This window comes from Falco cherrug, chromosome 2, assembly GCF_023634085.1.
Source record: "Falco cherrug isolate bFalChe1 chromosome 2, bFalChe1.pri, whole genome shotgun sequence".
NCBI lineage: Eukaryota > Metazoa > Chordata > Aves > Falconiformes > Falconidae > Falco > Falco cherrug.
In genome coordinates this window covers 17367194-17392276 of record NC_073698.1, presented here as the reverse complement: position 1 = coordinate 17392276, position 25083 = coordinate 17367194, and the positions used below count along the sequence as shown (strand labels likewise).

At 36.7% G+C, this 25083-nt stretch overlaps 1 protein-coding gene across 3 annotated transcripts in view; it reads right to left on the bottom strand.

Moving 5' to 3' along the window:
* AASDHPPT (aminoadipate-semialdehyde dehydrogenase-phosphopantetheinyl transferase) overlaps positions 1–25040 on the bottom strand; it is a 37056-nt gene extending 12016 nt beyond the window's left edge. For 2 of the 3 annotated variants that reach the window (XM_055702455.1, XM_055702456.1), the window contains exons 1-4: positions 24836–25040; positions 23505–23730; positions 4952–5073; positions 4290–4451 (exon numbers count right to left, since the gene is read on the bottom strand). In XM_055702455.1, coding sequence (XP_055558430.1) covers positions 4290–4451; positions 4952–5073; positions 23505–23730; positions 24836–24979 — 654 coding nt within the window. In that variant the 5' untranslated portion in view covers positions 24980–25040. The remainder of the gene's footprint in view (positions 1–4289; positions 4452–4951; positions 5074–23504; positions 23731–24835) is intronic. The other variant, XM_055702457.1, reaches the window with a different exon arrangement.
* Positions 25041–25083: the final 43 nt, after the last annotated feature.

Sequence of the window (25083 nt, the reverse complement as noted above, 5' to 3'; positions counted from 1 at the left end):
AGGATTGCTGTGTGAATCCAGTTGGAATTGCTAGTCTTAGAAGTTTTCATTCCTATTTATTCCTGAAAATACCACTGGATTAACTTCTCTTACTGAGAACACTCCCTTGAATTTGCATACCAATAATTAGCAAATATGTTTCAAATTGACCCATGTAATCACAGTTTGAAATTCATATTCTGGAAGTCATTTATTTACATATAGACAAACCAAGCAAATATTTGCTGTGAATAAATGCAAACAATTACTGGTGTGGCACCATTGATGCCAGGTGATTCTTAATCCCTGAATGAGGTTTAGGATAAATGAGGTGCTTCCTTTACAAACTGGCTGTATCCAAATTTGAGAGAGGGACCAAAACAAGTAATGTCTTTTGTCTCATTTAAGATTCCTCTTTAATATAGAACCCAGTAAATGCTATTCAGCCATCCTTGCTGATTAACTGTAGAAAACTGGGACCAATAAGGAAAGAGCCATGAATACACTTAACATTTTGCAAATCAGTAATTAGGATTTTTTTTTTCCACATATCAGATCTGCTACAGACAAATTATTATAAACTTATGTATATCTCTTTAAATTATAAGACTCGTCATAGTTGTAATCAACTTCTTTCATTTTTATTAAAATGAACTAGTACTTCATTGTTGTCATTAACCTGGCAGGCAGCTAAACACCTCGTTGCTGGCAGGGCAGTACGAGAAGCTGAAGAGTCCTTGACTTAGTGTAAACACTGCTTAGCAACAACTAAAACATAAATGTGTTATTAACATTATTCTCATCCAAATCACAGCACCATACCAGCTACTAGGAATAAAATTAACTCTACCCCAGCTGAAACCAGGACAATTCTGTAAGTTTATTTTCTTCAAAGGAAGTAAATGGAGCATACAGAATTACCGATAATGATGATTGTCATCACCATCATCAGAATAACGACGCCATTCTAAATTAATACCCTGACACAAATACTGTATCACTCTTCACTGGGCTAGTAAAGTTTTATTTATTAGTAAAGAAAGTCACCTTTTTAAAATGAGGAAAGCATGCACTGCCTATGTGAATGAAGGATATTTAACACAGCAGACATGTTGTAAAATTAAAGTTATGTTTTTAAATTAAGTTTTACTGTATTTTTTCTCCTATTTGTTCCGAAATAGTTGGGAAGCAATCCAAGTAGCAATCTCTAGAGTACTATATGAAAACATCAAGATCAAACAAGAAGCTATTTCTGAGCTACTGCCTTCTATCCATTCTCAAAAATACACAAGGAGTGGAGGGGGAAGACAATTCAAACAAATCTAAACACTTGGTGAAGGGACGACAGGCAACTACAAAATAAAGTAGTTCATTTGGTATTTACAATAAAATAACAGATATATTTTTTTAATGTTCACAGAGAATTCTATCTCCAATATGAAGGGGCTTTGCTCTTGTTTTGAACAGTTACAGGGTGTCTGAACAGTGTCAGCTTTGATTTGCTCTGATTCACTAGTGCTTCTCTTGACCTTTGAGTCATGACAGTTATAAGGTGGTAAATCTTCTAGTCTTCATGCTTTTAATTTGTATTTTTCGTATTACATGGTACTTTCTGAAGGAGATTTCAGAATATTTTGTGTAATTTAAATGGGTAAAACCCCCTTTATCTCTCTCTTCTGTTTTTAGTAAGTTAAATTCTGTTTAAAACTGAAATTAGACAATCTAAAATATGTGGTAACTGAATTTTAATCAGCCTTCCTTTCTTTGATCATCTCCTATCATAGAGGTAGATCTGAAAAGTAAAAGTGAGGTAGTTCTGTTTTTTATTTGCTAGAAAAAGTTAATTCAAGCAAACTCAGCACAACAAGGAATGAAAGAAAAATACTAGTACTATATAGTCTTATAGGTGATTCTTAATGACTTCTCTTGGGTGATTCTTCCAGATTTTTCAAAATTAGTGTTTTCAGTTAACAAGTTGTTTCAAGAATGTGGCTTAAGGGCAAATAATGAAACAAAACTCAGACTTTTGTAAGTAAGAAAATGGGCACAAAATTAAAAGAAACTTGGAAAAAGACTAAAAAGTAAAGTGATGCTTAATTTTAGGCTAGGGACTGGTAACTGAGAAACTAATTTTTTTCCAATTTCATTTTAATAAACATTGCTATTTGAATGAAATTATATCCCAAGCAAGCTTGTATTTAAATGAAACTTGGTTGCAAATCCTTTCTTTAAAATACTATGATCTGCCTCATTACAAGGCTGTGCTCTTGGGAAGAAGTAGGGCAAGCATAGAAGAGGAGTTGTTCCTCAGACAAAAATTAAATTAAGCTTTCAGCAGTAATTACTAAGTAATAAGGAAAAATAAAATAATTACAAAGCATTTGAGCAATACAGGGAGCGACCTACATCATCTTCAGGCTATTTTAATCAATCAACCACTGGCATGTCATCAAAGACCAAACTTAGGAGTTCCAGAAGTCAATCGAAAGCGGTAGACGCCTCCTTGAGAATGGTACACTGGTAGCATTAATACAGAAACCATTCTGTTACAAGATGCGTCACAGTCTTTCCTGAGATTTTCTTCTGCCAGTCTGTAATTCCAATTAGCGAGTTCCATGACATACTCAGTTCCCAGAGAATATGGCAATATCGATAAGATGGCTGATTTAGTATTGATAGATTTTTAAAACAACACAAACTCAAACGTGGCTAGAAATGGTGAAAGGAATGAACTGTGAAGAGGTCAACTTATGCTACAAGTTAAATGTTACTGGTACACTCATTCTTTTTTTACTACATGCACACCATACATGTAGTTTGTATAATACACAAAAGAAGCATACGGCAGAAATTTATCATTTAGACTGTAACAGTTGTTTCCCAACAACGTATTTTCAAAATGTAAACATGTATTGGAAACTGAATACTCCTATTGAAAACTACACTTGATATTTTGTGAAATCGTGAAGTATGTATTCTTTGAACTGCTAGTCAGATATATACCAGCTGCACAAACTTATGGCAGACAAATAGGGTGTAAATTGTTCACAGACAATGTTAGAGTCAATGTCTTTTGCATATCTTCCTTTGTTTTAAGTGGTTGAATGAAAGTGCCTTTGGGGTGTAGAAAAATGGTATTGTGATTTAATTTATTTTTATTGTTTTTAAAGCTTGGCTTCTCAGGGTGATTAAATAATTTGAGATCATTGTATCAAATCATAGAATCATTTAGGTTGGAGAAGAATCATAAAATCATTGAGTCCAACTGTTAACCTATCATTACCAATCACTAAACCATGTTCCTATCAGTTCTTTATATACCCTTTAAACTACATTAGATGCTGTTGATCATTTCCTACCACAACTAATAGGCTAGTTATTTCAGAGACAAGTCTCAGACACTTTCAAGAAGGAAAACCAAACAATACCCCAAAACCTAATAGCCGGATAGAAAACTGAGCCCCAACTAATGTTCCAGTTAAGCAAAGGCAAGTTTTTTTGCATCTCTTGATTCCCACAGATAGCAGCCAGTCAGAACACTGTTAACTCCAGCCCCACAAAAGCACATTTCTCCCAGCTTGCATGGACAAGAAGTAAGAAACCCGAAAGGAGCTGAAGGCACCTCCTCCATTTCAAACATTTAATGCAGGGGTCCTCAAACTTTTTAAACAGGGGGTCAGCGCGCGGATGAAGTGGCAGGCAGTCATCTGTGGCTGCTTGGTTCCCCCCCCCAACCCCCAGTGGGGGAGGGGGGGGGGGTTGTATAAATACCGGGGGCCGGATTGAGGACCCTGGGGGGCCATATCCAGCCCGCGGGCCGTAGTTTGAGGACCCCTGATTTAATGTAAACACTAACTGATGGGGTTATTTAATCACTAGTCCCATTCTAGACCAACTGATGAAGAACTTTAAAATTCTTAGACACTGTTCAGAAGTTAGGTCTGAATATGCTTCAGTGAACTTCCTGCACGCCCTAGGATGACTTTCATAAAATGCAAGAAATATACTCAAGGAACATAAAAAACAAAAAGCCATTGTAATGCATATATCTCTGGGGTGTTTTTGCAATCATCAAAAATACTTAAAAATGCTGTGGATTTATATCCTAAGTTTGATTGATATATATATATATATGTGTGATATATATGTTTGAGATATATATATATACATACATATTATATGTTTGATCAATGTGGTTATAGAGAATAAAGATGTGAAGCTGCAATTAAAAAAAATAAAATGTGCAATGCAACCATAGGTATGTGAGACTGTTTATCATTACCAAAAAATTAAATTTGAGTATTTCTGACCTCAAACGTCCACTCTTCTTCTTTATCACCATCCAGAAGCATTTTTGTCTCTTTATACACCTTTCCTATTTCCAGTTGCAATGGGGACACATTAAATTCAATTCTTTGCAAGTTAAAGCCAACTCCAACTCCAATAGCCTTTAAGAAGCTTTCCTTTAAGGCCTAAAACATAGAATAAATTAATTTTATTCATACTGGGTGTTTTCAAACTGTTCTATAAACATTACTTCTGAGCAGATACAGTAGACCAAATAAATTTAAGACTTAGACTACTATAAATGTGAGAGTAAACTGATGCAGTTACCAAGAAAGAAAGTTATCAGTGTTGTTAATACCTAGCCTAACTTGCTGTATTATAATGAACATGCAACCAGAATTACCAGGTGGCATATACAGATATGAACCCTTTACTTTGTTCTGGACACGTGTTTAAAACTACTCATAAATCCTTCCAGAAATGTCAACTGTACTATGGTTTTCAAGGTTATTCTGACATTAAAATAATCACTAAAATATAAAACCCATCAAAATCTTACCTCCAAACACACACATGTAACTATAAAAAATATACAATTTTACCACAATGGAAAAAATAATAAAATATATCAAAAGAGAACATTCAGGTTATAGCACTGCAGCCTTTAAATAGGAAAAAGTATTACCCAGTGCCGATGAAACATATCCAACTGCATCCATTCATTACTCATAGACTTGATTACACCCCACTCTGTTTCAGTAAACTGTCGCTTCATGATGCGAAAGAAATTTGGAATTGAGCTACTACCTATAAATTAGAAAGAAATATTACAGAACAAAGTAGCAATAATAAGTAAATTAATTACCTCATGTTACTGCTCTGGAAAAAACTCATAGGAAAAAAAATTATGAAGTAACTGTGCTCTACAATCTGAATGTATGTAGCCTTAAAGCAGTGACACTGATAATTGTTCAGGAGATAGTATTAAACTATTCCTACAGCAGAATTACTGCATTAAAAATGTAAAATGAAAATCATAAACATATTATATATTTTCAGCATTCTCTAAAAAGCAAAGTATTTAACCAGTGCTAATTTTGTATTAAAAACTTTAGATTCAGCTACAGAAGTAGCATATACAGTTTTTGCCATCTGACAGCGTGATCTAGTAACATTGTACAAACCAGCATGCTTTGTCAGAATTCATCAAGCTATTCTGCCTTCTGCCCTTGGATGCTGGGACACAAAAGAAATACTTTTTTAAGCACATGTTGAATTACAATCTCCCAAATTTACTGCATGCATATTAAGTCTTCTGAATGTATTCTGCAAGAAAAATGGGGGTAGGGAGATGCCCATAACGACAGTAAGAAAGATATCAATGAAAACAAAAACAAAACCCCTACAAACCTGCAGATCCTTAGATTAAATTTAAGCCTCCTCTAAAAACAAGCGTATCTGTGTAGCACTGCAGCAGCTCTTCAGGGACTGTATCACTTTTCCCCCCCATTCCAAATTTACTTTGCAGAAAAAACTACAGACTGTGTAGTTATATTGATTAATGGCATTTCTATAAAACACTGGAAGCTATGGAACTCATTACATGCTTGGCTAATCATCCACAGCCTGTATCATTAATCAGCATACCACGCAATCTGTCCAATAGGGCTTACAGCTGGCTAAACAGACAATGGCAGAAAGCAATCTATTTTCTTTAGTAGGGATAATAAAAATCTGGATAGAGACAATGCCATGTATTGAGACAATTTTTTTCATAGGTTATGCAATGTTTTTATTAAAAAGAAAATATTAGTCTTATTTAATTCAAAACATAGTCTCCCCTCCCAATACCACACTAGTTTTAAGAACCTATCACTAAATAAGTGCTTAACAAAGATGCAGATTCTAATCTGAGCTCTGCCACTGATTCTGTGAGTAACTACTGGCAAGGAACTAAATTTCTCTACACTAATGTTCCCTATCTGAAACAAGGGATAAATATATAAAGTGGTTGTCTTCTACAGATATTTAAGCACTATATAAAAACAGGTATTGGCAGCAATAATTGATCTAAACAAATTAACGTCACACTAAAGCACCATTCAGGTTTTCTGACAACTTCCAAATCATATTGAAAAGTGTAATCTGACGTACACATCACACAAGACAAGGCAGTGACATTTCAGAGCAGCCCTCAATTTCATTTATAAACTGAAGAGAAGAAAACATCTTAAAACAGAGATTTTTTTGGCAGTTGCAGTAGTCAGCTAATGGAGTGATCCACACTCCGAAGACAGAACTAACTTTCCTCTCTAGAGAAAATGATGATACTGAAAAAGAAAAGCAACCACAATGTCAAGTATGTTTTGATGGACTACCAAGGTAAATGAAATGTTTAGGAAATACAACTTCCCTGAAAAAATGAAAATTAACAAAAAATTATGTTCAACTTGAAGAAAGGTTATTGTCTTTCGTCTGAGTTTATATGGTCTACTTTATGATCAAGTAACTGTGTTGACACCTGCTCAAACAATCCACTTATTTTTTTCCTTTCTCTTCTTCTGTCAGGTATTTAGGACAATAGCAGTAAGGCACCAGCCTCTTCAGGTGACTCAAACTACAAAACATTCAAGAATTTCCTAGCATACCTTTCCTCCTCCATTACTTTCAGGAAGTTCTCTTCCTTTCAATAATCCAGCGCTGTTGACACTACCAAAGAAGACTATCCAAGATAATCCACACTACCTTCAGCACCTAGAGGCATATAATGCCTCCTGCATTGCCAGTCCTTCTGCCATCCAAATCTTATCACGCATGGTAAATACACTTGATACTTGAACTGTTTAGTACTCCAGGTGCATATCAAAACCATATGCTACTGCCTTTTCACTCCATACTTACCCCTTGTTGAAGAAACCTAGAACAACTGTTCAGCTACCCTCATTGATGCTTATGTTCAAATTTACACAGTACTTTTCCCTCCACTCCAGCTGTCCGTCACATCCCTCCTCTGAAAAGTTCAGGTACTGCTTTCTCCTTCAGTACCCTCCGCTCCCGTTTCCTTCTTAATACAGCACAGTTGCTTTGCTCTGAGGAATGGATCAGATTAGAGGAGCCAGGACTATTCATCTCCACAGATTACTAGCAGTACCACAGTCTGCCTAGTCCATTTCCCCATATTTGTTTCAGTGTCAGAGAAAGATAGATTCACAGAATCATGGAAAAATTTAGGTTGGAAAGGACCTCTAGGGACCACCTGGTCCAACCTTCTGTTGAAAACAGAGCCTTATGTTAGGTTATCCAAGGTTCTGTCAAGCACAGTCTTTCAACCCTTCTCCAGGCAATTTATTCCAGCGTTTTACTGTTCTCATGTTGAAGAATTGGTCCATTGAGACAGAATTCCCCTGAAGCAACCTGAGCCTGTTGCCTTTTCCCCTGTTCCTGTGCACCCTCATAAAGACAACTACCTACACATCTTCTCTACAGCTACACTTGAAAAACAGATTCTCTGATGGAACAAAATGCTATTATCGTAATGCACACATATAATACTGACTGTCTTTATGTTGTCAGCAATAAATGATAAGGCCAGACACTCACTGAAACTTACGTAATTGTACTGCTGTTTCTTATTTAACTTACAGCAATAAAGAAAAAAGATTCCTTTAAGATATCATAGAATCGTTTAGGTTAAAAAAGACCTTTAAGATCAGCAAGTCCAACCGCCAACTGAGCACTGCCAAGTCCACCACCAAACCATATCCCAGTAGTTCATAGGAAAGGCACAGTTTATTTGCTGTAGTCCATTCCACAGAACACTATCTCTTCAAGACATAAAACTAGTTTATTTTCCATGGTTCAGAAACCAAAGTCCAGATGTATGGCCAGCAACAGCTGCTGATAACAGAAATGAACCAGTGATACACACAGGAAACAGAAAAGCTTCCTAAACACATGGCGGTCCTAGATTTTGGGGAGGTCAGCATTGTTTGTTTGGGTTGGCTTGCCTGAAATAATGCACGATCTCCCAGCATAATGAAAATTGATCATCCTGATAAGGCAAGATTTCTTTTTACCACCTCCACAGACTCTTCATTCCTACTAATTAAGCATCTGGAACATGGGCTGCCAAATAAATGCTAAACTATAAGATGCCCAAACAGATTTCAGGAGACTTATCTACTGACTTAAAAAGCTCTTCTGATAAAGCTCCCTCCCTACAGCAGCAGAGGTTTGTCACAAATTCTGCAGAGGTTCATTTTATAATGGGGAATATTATTTTATTAAAACCAAATGATCATGGAACACTTTACAAACATGAATTAAATTACTAAGCACGCCTGCACTAAAGATAAACTTCATTACTCCTTTACCCCACATTTTACAGAGAAAACTACAGCACAGAGCAGTTCAGTGATTTGCTAAAAGTTACAAACTAAAGACGGCTAAGAATGGCAATGGCTATGGTAGGGTTCCTAGTGTGATTTTTTTGGTGGATTTGAGTTTTTTTAGTTTAGTTTTGGGGGTGCGCTTTTTTTTATTTATTTATTTATTGTTAAGTCCACAGTGCAGTTGCACCCAGCAAGAAGCTACACATGACTCTGGCTCTGCTGGGACAGGTTGCTGCTGTGACTGCCCACCAATAAGCGGGCAGAACAAGACAAAAGATAGCATCTGCTAAAAAAGCACATCTTACCTTCAGGAAGCAAGATACATCTTCACTTCTGAGACCTTCACAATGTCAGGGCAGTTTTTTCTTGCAGTCTAAATCAAGACTGAAGCTTGTTTTGCCTTTCAGAGTCAGAGCATGGCAACTCTTCAGCTTTTTCTCCCTGAAGAGGTTATATTCTAACTCAGCCATGACATCCCTAAAAACACATTCTTTTTGTAATATTTTGGTCTCTCAGGAATTGTTTCATTAGTTCATAGAAAAGTCACAACTGATTTCCTTTAGTCTATTTCACAGACCATTACCTCTTCAAAATATAAATACATTTCTCTCTGTGTGTCTATGGGGAAGCAATAACAAGGACAAGCATAAAGACTTGAAGACACAAATCTGTCACAGCAAGTGGTGCTATTTTCAGTTTTCTGACCTCATATTCTGCAACCTGTTTGCCTACAACCCCTACCAGGGTGTGCAAAAGCCTTCATTAAACTGAGCTTCTTTCCTTTGTGAAAGTGACGAACAGGGACACGGAAAGGCAGGGACAGAGCTTGTATAGCATCTTGATCCAATTTAAGACATTTCTAGCAGAAATCCCTGTAAATCAGCAAGCAGTGCTCCATCAAATGTGACCAAATCAAACTCCGTCAAATATGCCTATGCAGGTTGCAGAGAATTGCACATTTGATTTGTCTGAGCTTCTAAACATCCATACACTAACAAGCTCCAGAGCAGACACAGCTGGGTTCACACAGTACTGAGTCCTTGCTCATATTATCCAGTACTCCTTTCCCAGTGTTCAGGGTTATTACAAAAAAAACGAACAACTTAAACACTGAGCCAAAAAAAATCAGCTGGAGATACAACTACGTAGATAAAATTATGTGAAAAAATTCAATTTAAATGCTCAAAACTGCATTTCAAATACTCACAGAATTACAGCATAGCATCACAGAACATCTTGAGTTGGAAGGGACACATAAGGATCATCCAGTTCAACTCTGCTCCTCCCAGGACTACCTAACACTAAACTAAACATCAGTGCACTCCCTGTCATCCTCAGGCTCAGGTGCTTTGGGCTATACCTGCCGGTTCCTTTCTGTAAGTCATATTTACAGCTTCCGAAGAATTGCAATTTAGATTCTGATTCCAATTAATCCAATATACATACAGAAAACTGGTCCATCTCAGTGGCAATGTGAGATTTCTGCAACACACGATATGTACGCTTCAGAAAAAGTATTTATGTATGTAAATCACAAATCAGTGACCATCAAAATTGCACAATATTTATCGGATTGGGCAAGCATCTGACCAGGTCTGCATTCATCCTTGAAATGGAATTAACACAATTCCATGATTTTAGGAATACATAGGATAGGTAAGATATGTTTTCATAACAGATTTCAAAAGTAAGTGTGGCTGGAAGCAGAGAAGCTTGGAAGGTTGGAAGCGTGTTCCACAGATGGTTTATGATTAATGGGAAAAAGATACATATGCCCATCAACTGCTAAAACTCTTTGAACGAACAGTCACTTACCATTATCTGGTTTTCTTTAAAAGAAGAAAAATTGTGATGGAAGCAGACCTATTAAAACACTGGACAAAAGGTTTCAAAAAATAAAATATGAGAAAAATGCTGAAATGCTGATTTAGATTCTATAGGGAACTGAGCATATCAGCAGACAGAAAAGCTGAGCCAATGGTATGAAAGTTATTAACACGACAAGGGGGTGGGAGGGTAGGGATGAGATTTATGAATTAAATACGAAACCAAACTTACCTTGGTCAAGGGGATTAATGAAAATAAACTCCACTACAACTGAAAGTTATCTTGCTTTGAAATTTATAATATTGAGTACTGTAAGTATTCTATCAAGATTCTAATAGTATCTCTTTTCACAATTATCCTCTAATAATACCTTAAAGATAAGATTTTTATTTAGTATGGAAGCCTAATCATAAAAGTATTATTAAAGACAGTTTTTCTTTCCAGAAGAGCATGTATCTGTTCAGTCATCAACCAAATAATTTCACTATAAATCTTAGGAAAATCTAAGCTACAGATTTTGAATATGGTAATTCCTGGCAATGTAAACTTTCAACTCTTTCCAGTGCTTTGACAGGTACTTCTTACCTGCCTATGCCACTTGAATTCCTAACTTACAGTTAATATACTATTCAAAATTTACATAGTTTCTTTTAAAGAGAAACTGTGAGACAAACTTTAACTCTTTTTAATAATGAGAATTATGTTGCCCTTTCCTCTCTCATTTGAATATACATTTTCACCTGTATGTTTTTATAGTTCCCTCCTTTTCTCACCTTTACAGAAACTGTTGTGTATTCTTTCTTTTTGCACTTGCTCATAAAAGCTAAAATTCTGAAGGCATTTCTGTTGTCTACAGTAAACTCCACATTTGAAAAATTTTTGTTACAAAGCGTGACATCCTCTAAATATTGAAAGCAGTTTTTGTTTTTACATTGTATCATCTTGCTGAAAAGTAAGAGTCAACTAGAAAACTCTAATAAATTTACCTAAAACATACTACAGCTTCTTTTCATAATATACAATTAACTGACAACAGTTTGTCACAGTATCTGATTGTCTAACAAATACAAACCTGGATGTCCATTTGCATTAGAAAAAATTAACTGGATGGTTTAGCCATTCAAAGGCCCAACTTTAGAAGTCTTCTTTCCCTAGAATATATATAGAGCTCTACCTCCTTCCCATAACACTCACTAACTTGCTCCTTAAGGAACAGTAACCAACAGAAAGCAGGCATGCAGCAAATATCTGATCAGTTTCTCAAGATAAGCTAAAGGTTTTATCCTTGAGACCAAAATATATTTTCATCGATTTTTTTAAAATCTACAGACATAGAAACCTCACACCCCTATCACATCATAATACAGATTTGAAACCAGAATAGTTCACAGAAAAAATTAAATGTGAAATTAACACAGCTGTGAAGGCAATTGATTTCTTACCTATATACAGCTATTACTCCCAGCTAATGAACTTGACACATCAAATCTGACTAATCTTTCAAAATTGTCTTCTATGCATTTATTTAAAAAAAAACAGTAACTCATCCCAAAGTTAAGTTTCTTCATTAAATTAAAAATACACAATAACCTGAAAATTTCAGGAGGGGTAAGGAGAAAAAAAAATAGTGAGTGATACTGGAAAAGAATCCAATATTAAACCTACAAAGTAATCATGCTATATACAGATAAGTGTGCATGTGCGTGTGTGTATATGTGTGTGCATTCTGGATTTTTTGCACAAACTATTTACATTGAAATATATAATGCCATCTTTTCCACTACAACAACTAGGTATCTTAAAAAAAATAAGACTTGGACAAAAAACCTCCTTTGCATTCTTCCCCGCAAAACTTCGGACCAGATATACAAGATTGATTTTAAAAAGATGTAGGAGCGAAGAATAAAAAACCCACTTATTAAATTCCCTAGTCCTAATGGAGAAAATGCTTCAGAAATAGCAGAGAAATACAGTGTATTTTTCTCCATTTTTCTACCTGATTAAAAAAAAGCCAAACAAGCTGCATTTGTAGGAAGATAAAAGACAATCAGAATTAAGAACAATGTAAATAATGATGCCGTTAACAGTGAAGACTACTATCCATAGGGCTAATACAGAAATCTTCATACTGGCATTTTGTTTACATGGTTACAAACATCAGGTCAATCATAGATCAGCTTTGTACAACGTACATTTAACAAGTGTAGTTAACTGTCCCATTGTACCTGAAATTACTATAACCATGATATGCCTTCTCAAAAGTAGTCAGAAGAGGAGATGACTGACCTTCTCCACTTTAGTTTGTACCAGAGTTTTACAGTCTTCAAATTGTTTTGGTCAGATACAAACTAAATAGCTTATATTATGGTCTATATCCAAAATTATGGAAATTGAAAGCTAAAATCTACTACTGCCAGCTCACTGATCAACTTAATCCCCTGGAAAAAAAAAACCAAAAAACAAACAACAAAACAAAACAAATCAGCAAAAAAACCCAACCCCCAGAACGCTAATCCCAGAGTCCTGACCAAAGAAACAGGTCAGTGATCAAGAACTAATATATAATCAATAGATATCAATTTATTTTCAGATGGCAAACAGGCAAAGTGACAATATGAAATGTACTACCTAGCAAAATGAGCAACTGAAGTATGAACAGATCAATCTACTTAATAATGTGAAACACAGGCAAGCTATAAATCCTGCAAACTAACAAACCATGTAGGAATATGTTTTGAGTCCTGGACACTTGGTGTGACAATCCTTTTGGTGTAGGACACAAGCCATATTTGATCATGTTTTACCCACTAAAGGAAACCAAAGTAAACTGATAGAGAAAAAACATTTCTTCTGCAACAGATGCCCTAATTGTTTATTGTTTATTAACACCTAATTGTTTATTAATATCAACTAACCCTTGTATAGGTGTTTGGAAACTGACAATGACTAACTTTGAAGAACCAGACAGAAAATTAACAAAGCATGTTTTTTTAAATCTGTAAGCTCACACAGCTTTAGTGCGAATTAGAGATTAGATCTGCATTCTGTGACCTCTGCTTCCTGTCAGCATCCCGCGATTCTCCCAATAATATATATGTTAAACATCCATTCTCATCATGTAACTATTGATGATAGGTTTTATCTTGGCATATCTCAGAGAAGCAGCATTAACTTTAAAATGTCCAAAAATTTGAGGTTGCCTCCTTTAAATTACTTAACGTTTCCTATACTGTAAAAATGGAAAAGTCATAAAGAGACTGACATAATTGGATAATGTTTGATATTTTCTCTGCAGTTAAGATCATTAAGTCTTTGAAATATTAGAGAAGCTGCTGAAGTTTCAATAGCATTATTGTGATTTGGTCTAACAGCAGCAATAAATACTTAAGCAAACTGCTGATAGCAAATGTTAAACAAAAGAAAGTAAAGAATCACAATGGATTAGATAGCTCTACCTTCAAAACTGCAAATTTTGTTTTGCTGAAGAAACAGCAATTTTGACACAGGTATGGCTTGGATTAAAAGAAAGAAAAAAAAAACCAAAAGTCACAAACTTAATTGAATACATCTGATCTATTTACAGACAGGTAGTGTATGGTCTACCACAGATACATGCTTTTTGTCATTTGTTCTGAAAATATATAAAAAATGCCAGATGCCCTCAAATTTTGTTCAGACTTCAGCACACTTTTACATGTTCTTCCTATGCCAAACATTCAACTGTAATATATACTAGCCATTGAAAAGCTTACTGACAATCACGCCTGGGTGCAACCACATGGTTTTAGTTTGCTTCTGAGTAGAGAAAATGAAAGTATTTAAAATACATAGGGTCTTAGTGATTACCATGAATCAGGAACCCCAAACTCTTTTAAGGAAATGTACTTACTTAAAACTAAATAGTAACAGCAAAAAATATAATGAATAAATTAAGAAACTCTTTCTTAGCTTGTGTATGTCAATGGTAATACCTCCTACTTAAGCTCTTTCCAAGAGGTTGTGTGACCACAGCTAGAGGAGCTCTAGGTTGCCACAGTATTTCAGCAGAAAGGTCAATTAGCCCATGAAAATGCAGCATTGTAATCAGCTTTCCATTAGAGAACATATCAAACTTAAAGCAATCATTCCATTTTGTCAGAACAGCAGGAAATCTACTTCCTTTCAACACTCATGAGATTACGATGCATCATACTAAAAATAAACAAACACCCCCAAATTCTAAATAAACATAAAACCAGACTTTATTTTATAAAGCCATTATGATTGTGAGTTGTGAGGACACAACTATAGACGTAAAAAAAGGCCAAACATGCTCAGATTTCTTTAAGGGTAACAGACATTTAGGAACTTTAATATGTTTTACTGGAGCTAATCTTCTTATATTACTCTTTAAAAAGACAACAAAAGTCTCAAGATGTTGCTAGTGCAATAGCACCCACATAAGATATAGTTATATTTAAAAAAGCATATATATGTAGATACATACATATACATGCTGGTATGCATGCATATATATATGTGAGTGTATGTATATATGGTGCTACTGTGAGATGCATAGACAAAATTCCAGCACAAGGGGGATGACACCCAGTTCTATCTTTGCATTGAATCAGACATACTGCAAACAACATTATCCACATGGTATCACTAATAGTTGCTACTGAACCATAAAAGTATTAATAGTAGCAAGAAAGGGTATATACTTCAGTGAAAATGTGACTAGAGGGAGAGTATTCCCATCTCTAAGAAACTAGAACTTCTGGAGAACCTGGGAGTGCATTAGGATCTGCTTGGTACTTGATAAATAAATGTACTATTAGATGAAGGGGAGGTGGGGGCACAGATGGAAGCCAATTCTCAGTGTCTAAGTCATCTTCATCTTCCACATTGAATTTGACTACATGATTCACATTTTGTAACACCTCCTTGATTTGATAAATGCAATTCCCCCTCCCCACCCCCAGAAGCTCTGCAACCTTAGCACAAACTGAATCTTTCTCTGACAGACCCTAACGAGAGATGTCTTTTCTAAATTCCACATTTGCTGTGGAACTGGTCCTGAATACTGAGACACACACACTCTGCGACTACGTCCTTCCACATCATGATAGCCTACCGCAGTAATGAGGCCACTGACTGTTAACAGTTCCTTGTGATGACATAAGTCAGAACACTGCACAGAAGCCTGTCTCAGAACATGAATCTCATAGCCAGATGCAGTAAAAATGTCCCTTATTTTCACACTTAAAACATGCCCACTTTCATGTATACACTGTCCTTCCCTCTTTTTCCTCCTTCAAAATGAAGTCCAAAAAACCCCGCGAGATGACAGAAGTAGTACTAGTGTTTGAAATCTGGGACTCAATCTCTCCTATGTAATAGTGAAAGTAACCATGTAAGAACATGCTTTAAAAAAGAAAACAAAACACCATTGCAACACCATTTTTTTGGCTTGCCAGCACCTGAAAAGTCTGTTTGGCCCACTTGACATGTTTTGTTTGGTCTTCCCACAGAGAAGAGACAGCATCAATTAGTCATGCAGCATGTTGTCCCTTTGCATCCTTGCCCCCATCAACACACAAATCAACATCTGCATAGCTCCAGACCAGCCTCTGCAGGAGCTGTCTTTTATCCAGCCAGCAGGCTACACAAGAAGGGATGCAAGAGGAAGATGAATGTATTGCAATGTGGCAAAACCAGAGAATGGCCCACAACTGAAAAGCCGATGAACTTCAACAGTCCATTCATCTCTATCAGTTTTATCTATTCTTGTAGATACTATCTTCAAGTGCTTGCTATGTTTTTATTAAATTGTTTTTTGCTAGGAAAAAGACCTACATATTTAATATAAACCAAACAACTCTGAACAGGCAGAAAAACTATACAAGGCAAGTAACAATTTTTTAATGCACTACAAGACTGGATTTTCCATCAAAATGCAACACAGCACATAGCACAGCCATGAATACCTAGAATTTACAGCACCAACCCGATATAAGGCAAGAAAACAGTTATTCATAGAAGTAGCAAAAATCTCCTGGTGCTAAACTTTCCTGAAAACCTGACCAGACAACAGCAACCTGTCACCTGTAGTGAGAAAACACAAAAATACTTGCCTCATTAAAAATTAGAATTTCTATTAGAAATATGTCAGGGAAATCCAGCTGAGGCTATTTTTTTACAGTTACTGAGGGGAGATGCTAAGTATTTAAGATAAGTTTCTACCATTTCATAAGTCAGTCTTAAAGTCTGCAAATCCAAATCTAAAGCATTGTCTCCCAACCTTGAAACTAATAAGAGCTCGAGACTGTAATTCTTGCACAGACAACTTCCAAATAAGCTTGACAGCAGAAAATACAGACAGCTTCTATTTTCCAGCTCTTGCAACAAAGATATGTATCTCTAGAATTGAAGGTATTTGAAATGGGCAGTGGTCGCAAGAAACCTTCAAAAAGCAAATTCTTCGTATCTACAAAGTAATTTCTTAACATCATTCTGCTAGACTTCCTTAATTTGGAAAACCAAAGCTAACTGTCATTAGTGCAGGCTAAGTACTTTCAGTTCTGTTAAAAAAATAAAAAATTCAATTCTCTTTAGCTTCTAATTTTGAATGTATAACTTAATTTCCCCAAAGACTAATTTAGGAATAAATTGTGATTGTTTTAAATTCAGCGTGCAGAAGGATATTTCAGTGGGGAAAAACAAACAAACAAACAAAAGCAGAAAAGCATTCTTACAGTTTGTCTTTGTTCTACATCTTATTTTTACTAAGAGCTCCTGGTTTAAGTATTTTGCTTCCTTAACTGTTAATTTATCCCTCATTTTAAACATACATATTGTCCACAAGTTCATTTTTACTGTTTTATATTTTGCTAATGGTTTCTATTTTAATCCAAACGGGTTTATGTTTTCCTATTAAAAAACAATCGTAACTGATTAAGATTCTTTCTTTCCAAAAAGCCTATTACCCCTCCAAGAGGAGATTCAATCACAATATCAAATTTTCCTTTTACAGTTTATTAAGCATTGGTGCTCAATCAATTACCAGAACGCACAAGTGTTTTTACAAACATGATGTAATTCCAGGTTAAAACAATGTTAGATGTGTAACTAAATACAGCACAATAATTAAACTACTATATAACACATATTCTTTAAGGGTATGTTTAAGATGGCTGTTTCCATTTTCTTCCCATTTTCAAATAGAACAAGAACAAGGAAATTCCTCCCTGCTTACTCAGTGTAAGGGCATATGACCACTATGATTCGTTAGTTCAACAAGGATATTAGCTGTTTTAACACTACTTTACATCTAAAAATGATGCAGTGTCATATTTATAAACTCTGACTTCCTTAATAAATTAGAAGTAACATTTAATTTAAATCCTTCATTAATTTCTTCATCCCAAACATTGCACCTACATATCTATAGCTGTACCATTAGCTAGTAATTTGGCAATTACCTCTTGTAGTAAAAGATTAGATGCTGATTGCTGCTATGAGATTTACTGAAATACAGCAATAAAAACAAAAGCAGTTAAAACTTTGGTTAGGGCACTGCAAGGACAGGAGCACTCCCAGGAACAATCTGGTTTGGTACTTCTTTCTAGATCAAGAAATTCTTACTGCAAAAGGTGAAAAGCAGCATTAAAAAAGCATTACAAGTTCAAAATCTTGAGCATGGCTGCTAGATAAAAGACATGCCAAATATCTTAACTATGCTGTAGGTGTGCCTAACTCTCAATTTAGTTTGAGACTAGCAAAAGAAACGGCACAAAGTTTATAACTGGCTGAAGAGAAAGAGCTTTCCTCCACTAGCTAGACTTATGTTTAGCACGTAGCTTCTTTGAGTGGAACTTTGAAACCCTGGTTCATGTGTGACATATCTCTGATTTGAAGGTCTTTATCACCTCTTGTATTATCTCACCTGAATGATGGAATAATGAGAATAAAAAGAGAAAAATTAGTTAAGTTCTGTTTGTATTTCTTTGCCGCAAAGAAACACATTTTCAAACAACCAGGTATTTGCACATAACTGCCTACCTTCTTTAAAAAGCATTTCAGGAAGTATTTTTAGATCAAATTAATTTTCCATAAAATTCACATGCAGAAAATTTACCCTTTTGTGTCTTTTAATAAGCAAACCTACCATAAACCTGAAAGATTAATGAGAAAAGCAAATTTATTGCATGTCAAATATTTAATTCTGGAATTACGCTGAGATTGGAGCGGTCCGGATCAAAATAACTATAATGCAATAGGTAAGAAAGATTGCAAGCTGATTATGAAAGACCAGGAACAAACTGTTAATTTATTTACCTTTGTAATTCCATCGAAGCTAAAAAATTGCACTACTGAAAATTCACTTGCACAGCAGGAAAGCTCTTGAATCTAAGATCTAAACCTTTTTCAAATGCTTGAAGTAATCTTTATTAAGCAATACTTATTTCCTAGGTCTCTGAAAATGTTCTGCTTTACAGAGTTTAAGTGACTGGTAAATCCAGCATCCCACACACCACTTAAACCACATTGACACTTGTTGCAAAATTTCTTGTGCATAAGTTCAAAATCAAACACATCATCACAAGCTGAGTTTTTCTGCAGGAGTTAGTAGTACTTGCCAATGTCCACAGTTACTTCCATAAAAAAAAATTACAGTACAGTGTGCATTTTCCCAAATTATTCAAGAGTTCATCTTAAACTGATTTAAAAGGAAGAAAAAACCACAAACCATTGATCTCTGTAATTCTTCCAAAATAAGTAAATTAAAAGCCTGGTTTAAATGTGCAATACCCTGCTGGAAAACCCTTTTTGGTCTGTGGGGTTTTTTTTTGTTTTATTTTATTGTGGCAGCAACACACAATACCTAAAGAAGAAATCTTCCTTTTCTACCTTCACTACATTATTTTATTCAATATCTGAATACAGGAAAAAAGGTGATAAACTGTTGCATACCTGGGGAACTTTTGTAGAACTGTCTCTACTTGCATTGCTAAGACTAGCTTCTTGTGTGGCCTGCCTTCACCTTTGAAGAAGACTATGTCTTGCAGTAGTTTTTTCAGGTTTTAATAATGCAGCAAAAGTAATATGGAAAGAGGCAGCTTCTTATGGCTCATGAGTAAAATGAAAATAGCACTGATGTGACATGAAATGGCTATTGTACCAGGTCTTGCTGTTACATTCTAGCACCCAATTTAATAGCATATTTCCCAAAACTTTCAGCTGCATGATACTCTCTTGTGTATTTGCTCTGCATATTTTGTTCAGTAGCTGGACAATAAAGGGAATATAAGAACTAGAATACTGGAGACCTCAATCAAGATTCTGTTGGATAACATCACAAGATGAAGCACTTTGTATTTAAACAAGCATTTAAAATAAATAAATATATAAAACCAAAACAAATCTACTGTAATGTATTTTGTACATAGGGAACTATTTGTCCTTGCAGTTATTCCAGAAAAAGAGATTTATAGCGGATTGACTCTCAGAAATACAATGTACTTAGCAACTGCAGAGCAAGAGCACCGCTCAGTGGTACTACCAGGTAAAACAATATCGGTGGTAAACTCAAAAGCTATGTATTGATAGCACAGCATTAAAGAGAGCTCCAGGAAATTCTACCAAGACAAAAAACTTTCTTAGAAAAATTTTAGGTGAAAAGACGCTAGCTTTAGTTCATACTACAGAAACTATATCTTAAAATTCTATCTTTAATATTGCTTATTTGTTGGCTCACTTTCCCACGTGCAATTGGTAAATTTTCATTACTATCATGTTTCTTTTCCAAAAATACAAATTATAATTCCAAAAAGGAAGACATATGGCCATAAACAAAACCTCTGTAAAATTTTGAACCTAGTATTTTTTTATTTAATTCACAAATATTTATGTAAAGTTACATAATGCAGAAAACAACTGCACAACCAGGTGTTGACATACTTTTATGATAGTTATTTCTTATGCATAATGACAGGTTCCCTTCTCTCCTTATCAAAAGATAAAAACATGCATGCAAGCTGTTGACAGCTAAATTACTTCAGGACAGAGACTACGTTAGCTGCGGAACTTGAGATATTAGAAAAGAAAGCTGGAAATTTTGCAATGATGCATTTTGTACTCCTCTATATACACTGTAAAGCTTGCCACCATAAACTCGGATTGTGGAGACGGTGACTTGCCCTAATACCCCTCTTCACTTTTAATAGATACCTAGATCTCTGATGGAAGAGGGAGAGGTGGATGAAGTAGCCATGGTTCAAGACAGATAAAGGACCTATGTTCAGGAATCCCAGCAGGCTGCATCTGTCACTAGCTTGTTTCAGATTGGGCATCTGGATACATAGTTTTTCAGTATCACTGTTACAAAAGCACCAATTTAATTCCATCATTTAGCCCTCGGAATCACGAACACCTCCAGAACAGCCATCATTTTTCTCTCTACAGGTAAAACCATTGAAGCCTGCTTGTATCAGAGCTCAAAGCGTTACTTACTCTCACCAGCTCATATTCACAGATAAAATCCACACTGCTGCTGAGTGCAGTTCCCCAGGGGGATGTGGCAGCATTTCCTTTATCATAAGAGGTCATGACTGCTACTGTCCACAGTTCTATGACATGTTGGCAGGAGCCTCTAGTGCCACCAAAGAAGTTAAGAACTGAATGTTGTCTCTAAACAGTCATTTTAATTAACTAAAAACCCAGTCCGATTTCATCGCTTTTCCTACATTTCTCCTGAGATTCAACTCTTTCCCCAACACCAAATTCTCCTTTGAACTTCAGCTTCATATTGTTGTTTGGAAACCCTAGGAGAGGCAATCAAAAAGCTGCATGACAGAAGCAGAATAGGAACCAAAACATCATTAATAGGATGAACTCAAGACATTTTTTCCCCTAAATTTAGTCAACTTTAGCAGGCATAACTAAGAACAAGTGGCAACATATACTGATGACCTAACTTTGATTCTACAGCTCTTATGACAGCAGTGACTAGAGACCCTGAATGAAGAATACATTCAGACACAAGGTAAAAGAACCTTCATTTCTTCTGACACTGCCTGTAGAATGAGCAATAAATCAACGGACATTGAGTTATCCACCATTTAAGCAATTGCACATGAAGGAAATAAGAAAGGAATAGTGAATAAGTAAGTAAAAAATACAAGAGAAAGGAAGCAGTAGAGGTGAGGTTTTGGGATTTTTTTAAAATAAAGTCAGCTAATATTGAAGTTGAAAGATTTTTTTCTATTAACTGGAAAAGAACCAAGAATGCATTCCCTTACAAAGTTCAATGTATTGTATTCCAAAATAGAGAAGTAATATAAATACACATTTCTAAACCTAAATGTAAACATAAGTCTCCACAATTGTCTCCTGCTTTCAGAAAGAGAGCTTAACACATTGCATAAGCCTTGTCAGCTGGATATCAGCAATGCGTCTTTAAAATGCCAGCTATATTTCCAGCTGCATAAAATGCCAGCAGAGCGGAAGACATCATTACCTCCATATATAACATGTATAAATTACTTCCCATTTTTAATTTCCCGAGAAAAGCTTAAAATAAAAACATTTGAATCTTTTGATTTTCACTATCTACCTGCTCAACCAGGTAAAGCTTTTAAAAATGAATAGTTAGCAGTAAGGCCTGTGGCAAGCCCAGCCAAAGTATTCCAAGGGTAATGGGCCTGGGTGTTACATTTTTTTCATAGCAGCCTGTACAGCACTGTGGTTTAGATCTATGCCTGAAACAGCATTGATAGCACACCAGTATCAGAAGTGTTTGCACAGCATCAAGGTCTTCTCTGTCCCTCTGTCACCCCCAGGCAAATAGGCTGAGGGTGTGCAAGACATTGGGAGGAGACACAGCTGGGACACCACTTTGTTTTGTTTTGCCTGGTAGAGCTATGATAAAAGCACCAGCCTCGAGCTTTATCTGGTATTTGGGCCCTGCATTACTGCAATCTCTTCAGGAGTGCACCTGTTCCAGCACAGCCTTACCCACAGGCCAGCTTCTGCCACAAAATCTACAACTGCTCTGGTGTGGGTACACCCCTCCATGGTGTGGCCTCACATGCTGACCACCATTTGTAGAGGGAGAGTCTAGAGCAGATGGATGGGAGTCACAAGGAAGACCTTCACTTTCGATTGCAGTAATACTTTTCTGCATCTTAGCTAAACGTGCCAATCCAAAAATGTACGCTTATAATAATCATTAAAAAGGTGTAAAGCAATCGGAGAGGAAGTTATCTAGTCAAGGTTTATTTGAATCTTTACCTTACACAAATTATTTTGCAGCATAAAATACTGGGCAAATTGAAGACTGCCAAGAGATTTGTAAGAACATAGCTATCTGGTTAAACATTCTCAAAAAACTAAAATCCCCATAAATTGCAAATCGTGGTATGTTTCTCCTTTAACCCAGTCACACATCAATGAATATTTGTAAATTAAATTATCTCCATAAAACCGTATTTAAATATGCACTTTGCTATAATTCTATTTTATAATTTCAGTTCTGATAGTTCACTAATATAGTCAGGTTAGTGCAACAATTCATACAAATAAATAGGCCAACAACTGCCAGTTCGCTGCAGTACTGGGCCTGGTGTTGACACATATAATGTCCATGCTTATGGGACAAGGGAGCAACAGTCATAGTCTATACATGGGGATGGAACCCACTGTCCCTACTTTGAAAGTTGTCCCTACTACCACCTAACAGACAGCAAACCTGTTAGTTAAGGTATTTGCAGATACCAATATCATAGCAGGATTCGTGACCTTGTTTTTCCAGGGTTCTGCTTTTCTGAACTGGAAATATATCCTTCACTGGCGTAACAGAAAAGCCAAAATAAACAATAAGGACTGCATTTAACTATAAAAAAGCAAATACACAATACATTCATACACCCTCTTCTAATTACACTAAATTTCTAGGACACAGATTGGTTCTTTGGGAAACATTAAAACATTCAGCACTTAAACACTATAGAATCTGCTTTGGTCACCATAATGCATTACCTGGTAAATTAGTCTTCATAATATCAATGCCAACTTGAAGCTCAGGCTCAGCTGCAAGAACTGCATAATCTCCTTGATGAGAGACATTGAAGTTGTAATTTGAATAGATACTGAATTCGTTATTTGCCAGGAAAGGTTTTCCTTTTGAAGTCCTTTGCAAGTGTATTTCATTCCAAGGTATGCACAACTTTTCCGCAATTAATTTCCGTATCAGCAGGCGACCAGCCTATGAAATAAAATGGAAGTGATTCGTACAGAGCTATTAGGCTGTGTGCAAAATATCTGTGGTTGCTAGAAAACCACTTGTCTAAAAAAAAAGTCACTTCATTATTGCTGACACAAAATAAGACTGTATTTTAGCCAAATTATTTATATTTCTCCCTTTTATAAAAGCCTGTGTCAAGTAAATGTAATTAAGAGTTCACCAGACACAAGTATAGAATACATTTGTCATCACTATCAGCACAGAGACAACACAAGACCCAACAAAAAGCAGTCCCACACTGGAAAAATCACATAAAATAGGTCCTTCTTTTCCTTACTTACTTAGGATACTTTACTGCACAGATGAGTACTTTTTATACCACACTGAACAGTAAAGCTGTCTGAACAGCGTTCCTTTCAGAACACTCATTCAGCTATTTCAGTGCTAAATGAAATACTAAACAGTTAAAAACGATGAGGAACTCCTTATAGCCTAATTAGCAGAAGTCGGTATTATCACAATTATATGCTATTTAAAACCTAAATTATGTAAAACAGCTTTATTTGCTTACATGTTAGCTACTGTGTTCGCGTACAGTCTCCTACAGTACATTGATTTTGCCTCTTATAAAAATGGTTGAGTTTTGTAACTTAACATCGTCAGACCTGTGAATTCTTTCAGAATAACCACTAATAGCTGACTGCAAACATCCCTTCCTCCTCCTAAGCGAAGCAGAGCTGGCAATTAACACTTTGTAGTGCGTTTACTTCCCTGAAATGCCCTTGCAGGGCATGCTTCCCTACAAGAAATCAGAAATTTGAGCCATACTGAATCTGCGGAGACAACCACGTCCCCACGGGAAAAGGCCGGTGCCGGTACCACGAGCGGAGCCAGAGGCGGCTCCTCAGCCCAGCGACCCCCGCCCGTGCCCCGAGGGCCCGCCGGCAGCCTCCCCCACGGCGGGGCAGGGACACCCACGGCGGGGCCCGCACTCGCCCGCAGCGGCGGAGGAGAGAGGCGGCTGCGGGCAGCTCGGTCCCACGGAGTGCCGCCCGCGGACTAACGCCGCCAGCCCTGAGGGAGGGGCCCCGCCCCCCGCCGGGCCCGCCCCCCCGCCAGCATGTACCAAAGCGGCTTTGGCATCGCGGGCAAAGACAAACTGGCCGATGCGGTCCTTCTCCTCGGGCTGCACCAGCTGCGCCGCCAGCAGCCACTCCTGGCGGCAGGGGCGCCAGGCGCCGCAGGGGAAGGCCCAGCGCACGCTCCCCATAGCGACGCGACGCGACGCGACCGCGCACCCCAGCGCCGTCCAACGGCAGCGAGGCCCTCGCCCCGCCCCCTCCGCCGCGACAGAGCGGCACACCCCGCGCATGC